Source organism: Arachis ipaensis, chromosome B1 (assembly GCF_059453495.1).
Source record: "Arachis ipaensis isolate K30076 ecotype BB chromosome B1, ASM5945349v1, whole genome shotgun sequence".
NCBI classification, from domain to species: domain Eukaryota; kingdom Viridiplantae; phylum Streptophyta; class Magnoliopsida; order Fabales; family Fabaceae; genus Arachis; species Arachis ipaensis.
Window position 1 is genome coordinate 138,911,330 of NC_142436.1, and position 13,959 is coordinate 138,925,288.

At 35.3% G+C, this 13,959-nt stretch overlaps 1 protein-coding gene across 5 annotated transcripts; it reads right to left on the minus strand.

The window, feature by feature from the left end:
* Window positions 1-46: 46 nt before the first annotated feature.
* Window positions 47-12,022, minus strand: LOC107636891 (sister chromatid cohesion protein PDS5 homolog A). Of its 5 annotated transcripts, none has more exons than XM_088501923.1 (33): window positions 11,489-12,022; window positions 10,463-10,666; window positions 10,117-10,298; window positions 9,854-9,980; window positions 9,558-9,776; window positions 9,053-9,269; window positions 8,799-8,944; window positions 8,549-8,691; window positions 7,959-8,108; window positions 7,809-7,857; window positions 7,548-7,739; window positions 6,700-6,882; window positions 6,285-6,439; window positions 6,081-6,207; window positions 5,854-6,003; window positions 5,702-5,758; window positions 5,413-5,549; window positions 5,197-5,314; window positions 4,873-5,007; window positions 4,540-4,736; window positions 3,886-4,042; window positions 3,643-3,786; window positions 3,456-3,527; window positions 2,794-3,378; window positions 2,595-2,687; window positions 2,355-2,434; window positions 2,053-2,104; window positions 1,838-1,924; window positions 1,680-1,705; window positions 1,422-1,478; window positions 1,189-1,328; window positions 578-981; window positions 47-494 (listed from the first exon to the last, which is right to left on the minus strand). In XM_088501923.1, the coding sequence occupies exons 1-33, from the start codon at window positions 11,579-11,581 to the stop codon at window positions 450-452; spliced, it is 4,923 nt and encodes a 1,640-aa protein (XP_088358049.1). In that variant the 5' UTR covers window positions 11,582-12,022; the 3' UTR covers window positions 47-449. The 5 variants fall into 5 exon arrangements, 3 of the variants coding, with proteins under 3 accessions (XP_088358049.1, XP_088358047.1, XP_088358048.1); XM_088501921.1 differs by having other exon boundaries at window positions 578-990; XR_015902510.1 differs by lacking the exon at window positions 1,680-1,705 and having other exon boundaries at window positions 1,823-1,924.
* Between the last annotated feature and the right edge of the window lie 1,937 nt (window positions 12,023-13,959).

A 13,959-nucleotide genomic window follows, 5' to 3' on the forward strand; every position in this document is an offset into this window, starting at 1 on the left:
TTTCGTTTAAACATTTTATTATAAAAATTAAGCAAAAACATAAAGATGCTAAAGATGCAAACATAATTATCCAGCACGTATAGGTATAGCTGTACACATTGTTGATAGCCAGAGTCGGTAATGAATCATATGCTAAAGCTAAACCTATAACTTCCTCAGCCTAATACAAGATCATTTAGCAGTGTACCAAAAACAAAGGTCATCTCATTTAGCATGAACTTACTCCTAATGAACCTAGATGCGCGCTAAATATTTTCTTTTTACATTGTATAAAATGGCCATGGCCATTAACCAGTAATCACCAGGCATGCTAAGCACATTTATATTTTATGGTGTGTTAATAATAACTATGATATCCATCATCCAAGTTGGGGGTCATCTTCATTCTTGTTGAAACCTGTCACCTCTGTTGCTGCTGCTAGTGCTGCTGTCCATATTTGCTACAATGCTCACCGTTTTTTCCCTGACGTTGTCTTCCGATGTTTCCATTTGCTCTGCACCAGACAAACTCATTGATGAGCTTAGAACATGCAATAAAGAAAAGGGTTATAAGTACTGGAAAGGATAAATCATTTACCAGAGGAGCTTCATCATCAGAAATCTCAGCAACCCCGGCACCATCAAGGCTTGATGATATATGTGATTTCTCCATTTGTATAGGACTACCTCCCACATTGCTGTTATCCTGGTGCCCTTCAGAATCTGATTCTTCTTCTCCATGATCATTTTCTTTTGAAGCTTCACTTGATTGCTCCACTTCTCTTTCTTCGCCATCAATGTCGTCTTGACCACCTTGTGGGATGCTCACATTGTCATCAGAAAGCCTTTCACCATAATCCTGCTTCTCCTCATCTGATTCCTCTAAATGACTCCAGCTCTTCTTTTTCTGAAGCCTCCTTCCTCTTGAAGTTGATGTTGCTTTCTTCTTAGACTCGTTCTTTTTTGTTATGACTTCATCAGACACTTCAGCCAGTTCCTTTTCTGAACCATCTTCAAAAGAAATTTCATGAGACACTAGAAATACAAATACATTGAAAGTAGAATACAATTACCAGGTTTCATTCCAGCCTAAATGATGAATCAATAATCATGAATCAATCAGTTGAATTTTCTTGATATACATACATGATTAAACGTGATTAGTCTGAATAAGACACAAACACACAGGCCTCATTTAAGACGCAGTACCTGAGTCCATCTCACTAGTAGTTTCTTCAGGATTTGATACTTCAGAAGAATTTTTTACATTCTCCTCATGGAAATTACTTTTCAACGCATGTGGTTGCTCACGTCTTACAGGCTTTTTCGGAGATTGTTTACCAATTATACTACAGGACAAAGATAATGATTGAAGCGTTAAAATAAATAAATAAATGAAAGAATCACAAATGTGCAAAAAGACATCAGTTATTTACACTCACCTTTTTTTTGTTCTTTTATCGGACCTTATGTTTGAACCTTTATGTTTGAACCCAGACCTATAAAACAATTAAAAAAAAAAAAAAAAAGAGGGGGGGGGGGGGGGCGGAAGTCAGCATACAAATTAAAATAGATTAACACGTACTTGGCCTTTTCATTTTCTAAGATATTATGATCATTCTCATAATACATATACACTAAAACATATAATTCATGCAGATAGAACCGAAATAAAAACTAACTTGTAAAGGAATACTTACACTTCAAGCGAAGAGGATTTGAACTTCTGGAGGGGGGGAAAAAGTAAAAAGTGCATCAGATATTCAGATTTTAAATATAATTAATGTCTTTAAATGGAAACAAAAAATATTAGAAACAAGTCGGTGAAAGGTAGGAACAGCACAAGAGGAAAACCCACCTTAGAAGTCTTGCGACCCTTGTCAATGAGCTCCCACCTCTCTTTTTCCAAACGGAGTATTTCCACATCACCATCATCATATAATATCTTCAACACGATGTGAGACAGGGACATTGTATTAGAATTAAACAGCAGAAAGCAGAGGGGGAGAAGAAAAGGAAGTTTTTTTTTTCGTGGGGAAGGGGGTTTAATTAAATTAGGTAAGTTCAGCATACCACATGCTTTCCTTTTAGTGAGTCATAAGACTTAACAGTGCCTCCATAAAACCTGCAGACCATCAATATACCATCATAAAAACTTCAATTGGAATGTGGCAGAGATGAAGAAAACTCTAACAAGCAATGTCTCCAGGGTTCCAACGAGGAAGATATTGAGTATGTCAGGTGGATAGCCAGATGCAAATATTTATTGCAGTATCCAAACGAATTGAAAATGCAACACAAACATTTGAGAGATATATTGACATCAATAATTTGTTTTGCTTCTACATCATGATCTTATAATCATAAGCACTTACTTCTTATCCGAGGGCCACCAAACTTTAATTCTGCAACCAATTAGATCTTCAGTATCAATTTCATCTTCCTTCATTGTGCACTGTAGATAATATATCAAATCAAACGATCTGAATAAAGAGACTTGCAAGAATACAAATAATAACTGTGTGCGTGTCATTTAAGATACACACATTGCATATGGGTAATATTAAAATGCAAACCATTACAACATCAACTAAAATCCTGTATATAGTATTTACCATGGACAATCCTGCTGTATTTTTTCGTTTCACCATTTTTGTAGACCCTGCTGTATTTGACATCTTATTACTTTGTTTAAAACTATGGGAACTCTGCAACAGAGGGGAAAAAGGAAAAATAAAAAAGAAGGCTCAAGTCTACAATGTAGATAAATTAGATTCCACATCAGCATAAATGTACTTGACCACAAGACTGCACCTTCATTTCATGATCATCAGGTTCGTCAGACTTATCATTATGATAGCTATCAGAGTGCTTATTTTTTCGTTTTAATGAGGAGACTAACAAGTCTTTGTCACTGCCTTTGACCATTTTTCTCTGTTTACTTTTGTTTTTTCCATCAGGCTCAACTCCTGCACTCAACATTAATTCAGCTTCAGGAAAGTCTTCTCCTGATACTCTTTGAGAAGTCGTAGAGGTAGATGACCGCCTACTCTTAGATGATGAGATAGGTGTAGTTTCTCCAGCTTTTCGTTTTTTACTTGATGATGAATACTCTGAATTCTTCAGTTCATTCGTACTCAAAGAATGTTCATGACCATTACTAGGTTCAAAATTGGTAGATACACCTGATTTATCCAAGTTATTTTGTTTGACTGGAGTTAAGATATCATCATCATTTTCAGCATCTTCCACTTCAGCTGTAACATTCTTACTCCTTTTCACCTTTTTGCCACTTGTTGCCTGAGCTTTTATGCGCTTCAACATCTTTCCCAGAGGCATGTCAGTTTCATCTTGTTCGTTGTCCTTTGAAGTTTCATTATCAGCAGACTTAGATGGAACCTGACATGCAAAAGCATAACCACATGGTCCAGAGTGAAAAGCACTAGAAGTTGACATAAACTTTGCATCACACTTACCACTTCTAGTTCAAGAGATTCAAAGTGAGTCAAGACACTTTCATCAGCCAACCAGGTTTTCACTTCACTTACCTGCCAGATGAATTCAGTTGCATTACTAAGCATTAATTCCATATGAAATAACTTAGCATACTGGAAGGAGAACCTTTATTTTTCTTTAAAAAAAAAAGATCCAAAGAAAGCATACCACGGTTTCATCTCCTTCCTTGTCAGATGCTTTGTACAGCATTGGAGGTAGAGGAACTGAAGGGGAAAATCCTTGTGAATCAACAACCTTTGGCACCAATTGCTTTGTTATTGCTAACGCAACGTCACATATTGCATGAGAATTCTGGACATCCATTTATCAGAAATGTAAGATTACACTCCCTTATCACTTGGGCTTTTACTAGTTTTAATGGTCAAAAATTAAACTATATTTGTCCTCAACCTTTGATTTTGACGAATCAACTATATCTTCAGAACACTTGATATTCTCAAGAATAGAGGTGATGGTAGATATTGTTTCATTCTCTTTGTCAGTCATTGCTTCTGACTTGGCATCTACATATTTTTGCAGTATCATTGACATAACTAAGTGCAGCTGCCTGAACATTTGAAACACTAGCAATAAGCATATGCAACATACTCCATCTCTCAAGTATTTTAAAAAATAATTCCTAGCTACTGAACCCAAGTTCCATTCCTAACCATATTTGAATTCAACACCACATATGCATCTAAATATTTGTTAAGTACAAAACAAATCAGCAAAAACATAGACATGTAATGTAAGCATCAGAGCCAAAAAAGAACAAGTGCAGCCCAATATGCATAAAGGCAAAACTTTTTGAAGGCATAAATTTAATACACATGGCTTTCTTCTTATCTTTCAAATTCAAACAGAAGAGAACCAAATATTAGCAATACAGGCATTAGTAAGCAACAAGTTGATTTGCACAGGACAAAACGTATATGAAATACCATAACATCCAAGCTGCCCTATTCCCCCCTTTTTCCAGATCTCTCGAATCTTCTCACACCCTTTTTGAAGAGTATATAAATACTCATCCAGCTCAAATTTCTTATTTGGGTAAAGTAGTACCGGTATATATTATCATATGCTCCAACATCCTTGCACTCATCAACATTTGGACATGAATTGTGAGCAAGTGCATGAACTAGGTGCGGAAGGATGCCTTCGGGATAAGTTGTTGAGGAGTTTGCATCTGATTGCACAGAAAGCTGTCGTGTCTTTGCTTGGTGTAGCATTTGAATAATATCAGCCAGGTTCTGTTTATCCTGCATTAACAGAGACAAGTCATCATAAAAACACAAAGTTGACGTCAAAGCTAGGAAAACTTAAAATTGCAAAGGCGGCATTATTTATCAACAATTTACCTAAAACTTGAAAATTACAAAAGACAGAATTTATTACCTCGACAAAGTCCTCTGGCTTAGATCTAAATAGGTTGAACAAAAAAGCACACGCATATTTGGCATCCAAAAGATGTTCTTTTATATATTGGTGAACTTTACTTAAGAAAATCTTCCTAGCTTGATGGAAGCTGATCTGCAAGAGTCAAAACAGAAAGAGAAACAAATATTTCTACATTGAAATGAAAACTTCAATAAATGAATTACTGTTTACAAATATGGTAGTAGTAGTCTTGAATCTTCATAATAATTAGGTGGGGAAGAAAAAAAAACACACACACAAACGTTCATGAAAAAGATTAACTACACAGAAGAAGGAGCTAACCTCTGATACCCTTAGAGTTAGGTGGAATAGATTAACAGGTATCTTATGATCCCACAGCCTCGATAAACGAAGAACTGCCTTTGCAGCAGCAAGCTTTAAATGGGCCTTATCAACTGAACTGCAAGAGAGCATCAATGAATACACAGTATTTGAACCCACAATTCAATTTGAACTAAACTTAAATGCGTATATATACAACTCTGAAGCTTATAAAACCTGGACTGTAGCTCTTGTGAAATTTCACCATGAGATAGGATGTTCCTAAGGATATCCAAAAGACCATCTATATCAGGACGAGCATGGGCATCTTTAACTGGCAAGTAGCTCTTTACTAAGGTTTTAATGCCGTATATCTGTAGCAAAGAAAGTAAAAAAAAGGGTAACATAGAGTATAAATTATTAAAAAAGAACCAAACTTACAAACATATTCAATATATCAAATTACAGAGCAACAAAAAGCTATCCTAAGTAACTCTAACAGCAAGAGACTATTCTTCATACCAACCTTCAACATACAAATATCACTTCTATCATCCCAAGATTCTCGCGTGCGATCTTCTTTCTGAAAGAGAGAAAGATGTGTTTGTATGAAAATCAATTATTTCAACGCTTGTTCCATTAAAAAGCACACCATTCAGAGGGACACCAAAGGCTTACACTATCACATCTCAGAATCTTGTCTATAATAAATTCTTTGACTTCACCCTCTCTAGTTTCAAAGATAGATATTGCGGTCTGAGCAATACATCCCAGAGATTGCAGCACTGCAGGCAGATGTTGTTTCTGTTGCAGCATATCTACAAGTTTCTGTATATAAGGTGGGAAAGAATCAGAATATTATAAAACATGAGTATATTTATAATCAATGAATTAACCATATAAACCTTGTATAGAACAGAGAGAGGTTTGTGGCTGTCATCCTTTGATATTGCAGCCAGTGCATGGACAGCTAACTTGGCCTGTCTCCGACTACCTTCTAAACATAGTCTCTCCAATATAAGCTCTACAGAACTGGAAGAAATAAAGAGATGGTAAGAAAATTATGTGAAAAGTTTGGTTTAAAAGTTTAACAACCTTAACAGGAGAACCTTGAAGTAACTGCAAGTTGTTCACAAATAGTAGCACCAGCCTTGGCTAACACACGCAAAGCACCCTCTTTAATCAAATCATCATTTTTCTTGAGTAAATTCACTAGCTCCTCCTCACTGCCAGTAAGAAGAAATGGACTGACACGAGCAATCATCTGCAGTTTACGATGAGGGTAGTTAACGAAGAAGAAGAAGAAGAACAAGAACAAGAAAGGTAAAAAGGGAGGGATAATGCTGACTTTTTAATTTTCATGTCTCACAAATTTGTTCAGTAAGCTTATGGAAATAAACCTTGCAATTTTGAAAATATTTTGACGCCAGTTAACAACTATTTAAATATAAATCACACCTGAAGACATCAAATAATGTTCAAGAACTAAATTTAATCAAGGACACCAAGAAGCTGTGTTCTTACCACCAGTATATTCATGGAAGATAGTATATGCTGAGCACACTCAGCAGATTTTTGAGCAGCTGTTTCTGAAAGAATTGCTTTTACATGCTCCTTGTTGAAAAGCATATAGGAGCACTTCACAGAAAAAGTACTCAGAAATTCATAGAGGCGATGCTTCTCACCAAGAATTTTGAGCAAATCACCCTGCAAACAAAAATACATAAATAAATACTTTAAATCAACACATAACAAATTACAAGCTAGAGTTTCTTTCTTTACACACAAGGAAAAGAAACTATACTGGTTTGAATAACTACAGTAATGACATCTATGCAGTTCAATCGGTCTCTACCTAGAAAAAGAATTCTTACTGGCTAGAGAAAAGCAGTCCTAGAGACAGATATACAAGCATCAAGTTGTAAATTCATTAAAATGTTGGACTTAAATTTACTTTAATCTAGTTGGTAAAACAGCAGTTTGACTTGTCCTAGCATCAGTTGATAAAAACATTAAATTATAATCAAACTGTGATTCATGCTCAATTATAATGTTAAAAATGGCTACAATTAACTGGAAGAGTGAATGAGAAAATTAATGAGGATTATTGCCAAAAAGCACCAGAAAGGCACAGTAATTAGCATTTGGCAGTGCAATGTATGGTAGCAAACAAAGATGCCAATGGCAAAGGGATAAAAAATAACCCCTCAAATTCATGAAGCCAGCGGATGAAACATATCAGAGGAATTGAATACTGCCTTCAAATATTTAGTAGTTCTATGTTCAACAATTAATGGCCAAACAGTTTTAACATGTTTATAAAAATAAATATCTCTGGAACCGTCAGTATCTGTAAGTTATAGACTATTTACCTGGTAAACACGAGCTTGGTCAATGCTAGTATTTGGATCCACAAGATTTGTCAAAATCTTCCAGATATTAGCATCTTTTAATTGATGAAGAATCTGGAAACTTTCTTCAGCCTTTATAGGGTCAATAAATGAACGGGACATCACTCGGAAACAGAACAAAATCTTTTTTTGGACCATGGGAACATCTTTACCCTGCGTTTAAATAAGAGTCAATCCTTTCTGCCCATCAATTTCCCTTTGAAAAGTTCCAAAGTCACATACCTGACTTGTCCGCCTCAGAGATAGATACTTCTGCATCTCTTGTTGTAACCTGCTACCAAAGAGATAATGTTAAAACTGAAATTTGATTTACATACTGATATCAGGATGCCAGGTGCAGTACAAGCATTCACAAAGGTCAACCAATCTTACCTGCTTTTCTGTTCCAGCATCTTTTCAAAAGCCTTGACCTCAACTTTATCAAATAAAGAAAAAATCCCAATCCATTGCTTAACATGTTCACTGACTGAAAACTCTGCAGGAAACAGGGACCCACACAGAACAGATTCAATTATATCTGACCTGCAGAATGGAGGAGAAAGGAAAAAAGAGAGTGAGAGAGAGACCAACAACTATAACACCAGTAACTAAATGAAAAGAAATAACAGAAAACCAAACCAAAAAGGGAAGAGGGAAACAACATGGAAGTCATTGATCCTGAACACCCCTAACTCTATGAAAGAAATAACATAAAACCAAACCAAATAGGGGAAGAAAGCAATAACAGGGAAATCATTGATCAAATGTAACAGAAAAATAGAGTGGCCAAACTTTAGGTATTCTGTGCCCAAATACAAGAAGAAATCTTCAAAATCATAATTACTAAATATTATAACAAGAAAATAGAAACTCAAGATATGAGTGTTACTGGTATCAGTACAAGTATAACCCATGTATAGAAAGGAATAAATTTTGATTCACATGATGATAGAGATGAAGAATTAAAAGCACAAGTGTTTCACCTGAAATCTTTATCATAGAAACATCTAAGGATCTTCCCAACAATCCAGTTATATTCATTAAGATTGACATTGTCAGAGCGCTTCTCACAAATAATTCTATACATGTCAGCCAATCTCTCCAATGTGTACCTTTTAACAAGTAGCTGCAAATGCAAAACAAAATAAGGATCAAGATACCTTAGTTGAAATCATCAAACAATGAATTAAGAAGGAAACAAAAACAAAAATAGACACATAAATCTATACATACAGATTTGTCACGAAGACGTTCTGCAACAAGTTTCACAGTTTCAATTGGAACTGCATTCGGTGAATGACATGCTACATCACAGATAACAGCCACAACTTGCTTTCGGACATTTTCATCAAAATCCAGTAGCCGCTCACATAGGGAAGCTAAGTTTGACCCAAATACAATCAGTACATATAGACAATAATAGCAACAACAACAATAATAGTATTGGTACTATAGTAAAAGAATGGTGGTGTGCTTAATGCACTCACATAATATTTGAGGAGATTCAGCTCTAGAAGGACTGGACAACAAACTGTTCTTAACATGCTCAAGGACAGACATGCGAACCTCAACAACTCTATCAGCCAACCTCTTCAAAAATTCTAAAAATATAGGCTGAAATGCTTCAGGAAAGGAAGATCCAGGAAGAGTAATTATGTTGCCAACCAAATTCACTGCTTTCAAACGGGTTTCCAGCTGGTCAGTCTACAAATTATCAAATTACATGTGAGAATCCGGACATCAAGATGACACGCAAGAATAAACAATTCTGTTAATGTCATGAACTAGATTAATTAGGGAAAAAAAAGCTCCAGTAGTGACTCTGATATAACAAGTTTAAACATTTCAAAGCTAGAACCTCCACAAAGCACAAAAAAATAAAAAATAAAATAAAATTTCACAACGGAAACACTTCATAGAGCAATAAGGAACTTATAAATAAATGATAATCTGTTTAAAAAGACAGTGTCAAGGTAATAAATCACTACTCACCAGTAGCTCCCCCGTCACATAAGGGAGAACTCCAGATAGCATCTGAGGAGCACAGCAATATAGGTCATAGATAACACCGTGATATTCAACTTGACTGTTCACCAGCTTGTCATCTCCGGACATTAGCGATAGCAAAAACTGTTTAATGCTGGGTTCAAGTTTTCCTATGCATTGCTGTATGACATTCATAGCAAGCTTCCTTGCAGCCATAGTACCATCCTGGAATTAAAATTTCTTAAATATAGTTTCTTAATATCTGCCTTTAACAGGAGAAAGAAATTACATAAAGTACTTACTTTTTTTTCATGACCTAATGAAGACAATATAATAGATAAAAGATCGTCGCGGATATCCTCACTCTCTTCTAAGAGAACCACCATTATAGTTTGCATGGAGGACAGTACACTTTCTGGATGATCATCTCTGAGCATGAAACAAAATATTCATGCAACACTCATAACCCAAAGAGAATGTTTAATCAAAAAAAATAATTAAAGGTTTTATTATAAACAAGCATATCACGCAATTAACCACTTGGCAGATTTTATGATAAACTAACCTGGCAACAGCAAAGAAAGTACTGAACATTTCATTCACAAGATCATCACATTCAAGATCTAACATTACAACACACGATCTATATTTTGCAAGAGTCTCCAATATAACAACTCTTCGGCCAAAGGAAGGACCATTAGTGTCGCTTAGACCTCTGAAAGTGCCCACAATCAAGTGAAAGGTTTCCTGTAAAGAGATCTTTCCAAGATTAAGTAGGACAAAAGATAACTGTAATTATTTTCCAAATTCTTTTTAAACTTCAGCTGAAACTAAACGGGAAACAATTGTACTTTCAAGTTGTAAATGAGAAGATGATTCATGATTATAGGGTATTAGAGAAGGGAAGGCACCTTTAGAATATCATCACTATAAGGAGCTTCAGGGGCAGTGATTCGAGTTATTTCACACACACAGGTTGCAACTAGAAGCTTGACATCTTTATCTTGGTGCTTCAGCAATTCTGGCTTAACAATTGCATTAAAAAAGGGCTTCATTGACTCCAATGTTGAAACCGAAGGTGACTGATCCAACTCAGCAAGGCATGTACTTGCTTGCTACAAGTAAGAGGGGGAGAAAAGTGAGAAGGGGAACAGCAGTTGACAACACAAAAAGGGCATATTAACTTTCTAGCAAAAACTACGTTTGTAAGGCTACATCTATATAAACTTCAACGCTAGCATATGAAACTTCAACAATCCCTCATTCACCAATCACAGTCCAATATATGTTTCTCTCTTCATCTTGTTTGTTTCTTTATGCCATAATCCATCTCAAGTAAACAAACTTTCAAGCACAATAGCATTTTAAAAATAACCCCAATTTCTCCCTTTTCCGCAACGTGGACTTATTACATTCACATCCACAAACTTAAGTTGCAATTTTCAGCATCTTTATCCATTGCTGCCCAGTTTTCTTCACATCCCGAATATATTAAACTTAATAGAATCAGAGCACAAGATCATTATAATGGTCAATTCAGCAATTTCCCTTGATTTAGCAGACAATACTGGAGCACCTTACACCTTTCCTACCACTCAAGCAGTAACCTAAGAAGTCACAAGATTCTTCACAAGCTTACTCGACATTAAGACAAGCCTCAACTAATATATAGCAAATTCAAACCAACTAATTGCACTTCTCGTTTCCCAATTGCAGGAAACACCGTTGACATAAAGCAGATGCCATATTCCCACTTTCAAACAAACTTCATGACCATGAAGAAGAGAAGCGTTAAATTTGGACTAAGCCCACCGATATCGAAGGCATTTGAGCTAATAATTATAATTATATATAAATAAAAAATAATTAACGAGAAATAAGGAAGCCGCCTAGAGAGATTGAATTGCGAGAAGAGGGAAGAGGAATGGGGAAGGTACCTTCAAGAGCTTGATAAGAACGTCTTTCGAGGAAGGAAGGGTGTCAAGCTTGGATCCCAGCTCCTTGAGCTGCACCTCCGCCTTCTCAGCCATAATTTCCTCCGTCGACTAAAACGACACGTCGTTTCGTTTATTTTCTTTTCAATGCTCTTTCTCTTTCTGTTTCATGAAGACCAAGCTTCAGCTTCAGACTTTAGTCTCAGTGGAAGAACAACAACCAAAGAGGGTTTTCTAATTGCAATTTTAATTTTGTTTCTTTCTTTCGTGTGTCTTCTCCGCTGTACCCACCGGCCTTCCCATTTTCGGACACCAAAACGAAATTAACTCTAATTGTTATAAGTTATAACTAGTATTTTGTTATTTTATTTATTTATTTCTCTATTGTTATTGTTATAGAATCCATTTGGGTATTTAGCGTGCTGGCTTATTTATTTTTATATAAATCTCTCTTCTTCTTTTTTTTTTTTGCAGTGATACCACTCCTTGGGAAGATATTTCCAGATCAATCCTCTTCGGTCTTTCCACGACCCCTCCAAAAATCAAAAAGGAAGTAAATCTTTTAAAATTTTTGCTGCGTGTGCACCGCTTGAATATTTTGGCTAGTTTTCCTTTTTTTTTTTTTCCTTCTTAAGTCGATGCCACAGTTGCTCGTTATTTTTCATTGGCTCAGCACCTGAACACTGCGGTGGCATTAAATCGTAAAAATCAACATGTATTCCTCCTCAGGAAAACCTCTTTTCTCTTGAAAAATGATGTTTCTTGTTGAAAAATTTAGAGTTAACTCGTGGAATTTTCTAAATTTATATTTTCAAGAAATGGAATCAAGTTGCTTTGGTCTCAAATTTATTTTTATATAGAGTTAATTGAATTAGAGTTGACTTGAATGAACCCTTTTTTCTTTTTTTTTCTTTTTTTTTTTGGACAGTTGAATGAACTCATTTAAATTCGTGAGTTTGTGACTTTACCTATTTTGAACCAAACTGATGTTGTTTGAGTTAAAACAAAAAAAAAGTTATTGCTTCCTGTCTTATTACAATACTTTTAATTTTTATTAAACTATTCTTCTATCTTAGTTCGTAACAATAATAAAGAAATCTTACAGGATCCATTGGAATATATAAATTTAGTTACAAATTTACAATTTTAGCATTTATTATCTTATCTTATCTTTATGTTATCTTTTTATCTTTATTTTATCTTTCGTAAACAATATTCTATATATATTTAGTTTTATCTTTATAATTTAATCAATTAACAATCAATAAAAATTCTTCATCTTTTCTTTTTCTTTTCTTATTCTTTTATAATTTTATTATGGTATTAGAGCTCCTTTTAAACTCTGCTAACATCCATAAATAAACCAATCAATTCAGATCCTAAAATCCCTTCAACCTCCCCTCACTATGAATAATCAACCTTCCAATTTAACTCAAAGCGATCTTCTTCGAATTACTGAGTTGTCTCCCTATTCTGTTCTAAGTTAAGGAGAAATGGCACAGCAGCAATTTTATCAAAGCCTCTTTTAGACCTCTTTATCAGCCCAACACTTTTTTTTCATGACACTTTCTTCCAATAAAAAAACTCATCCTTCAAACCAACTTGGGCTTTTATCAAGTCCAACTACTTATTATCTTTGTTCTTTCAGTATTTTTTCTATTGTTAACAATTTTTCAAATCGAGATTCATTCTTGAATACTTGGGGTCTTGGATCATTGATTCTGGTGCCACATATCACATTGCATCAAATTTGTCTTGATTCATTTCTTACACATAAATTTCTCCTATTATTGTTCATTTAACAAATGATTCTCAAATGGCATTGTTCAATTTTCACCATCTTTAGTTTCTTTATTTATCTCATTTTAACTTTAATATTATCTCCATCTCAAAAATTAAGTCAGTATTCAAATGTGGAGTTAATATTCAAATTGGCCCCTGAAATTTGACCCCGACTCAATTTAGCCCTCAAGGTTTCAATCGACTCTAATTGTACCCTGAAATTTTGCCTCGGACCTCAATTTAGCCCTTCCGGCGTTTTCCGTCACCGGAGAGCTGACATGGCAATTTTGGTAGACACCTGGCACCCTAGCAGTTAGATGACGTGGCAAAATGTTTGAAGGTTTCAATTTAACCCCTAAAAATTTCAAATAAAACCTAGAAGTTCCAATTTTCCCAAATCGAAGAGTGTCTCCAAGAGGTGAGAAGAATGTTGCGAAGCAGCAGCCAAAGCTCAGGTAGCTCTGGTATAGCTCGTTCGTATGGTGGCTGGGTGAAGAACACACATGGTGACAGAGGTGGGAAGGTTCCGCATTGGTGCGGTTGTGGGTTGCGTCCTATTCTTTGGTGGTCTGGGACGGATTCCAATCCAGAAAGACCATTCTATGGATGCTCTAACTATAATGTGAGTTGGTTGAATTATTGCAAGTTGATTGTGTGTCTTATTTCTCAAATGCTTGTTGATTTTGTAGTTG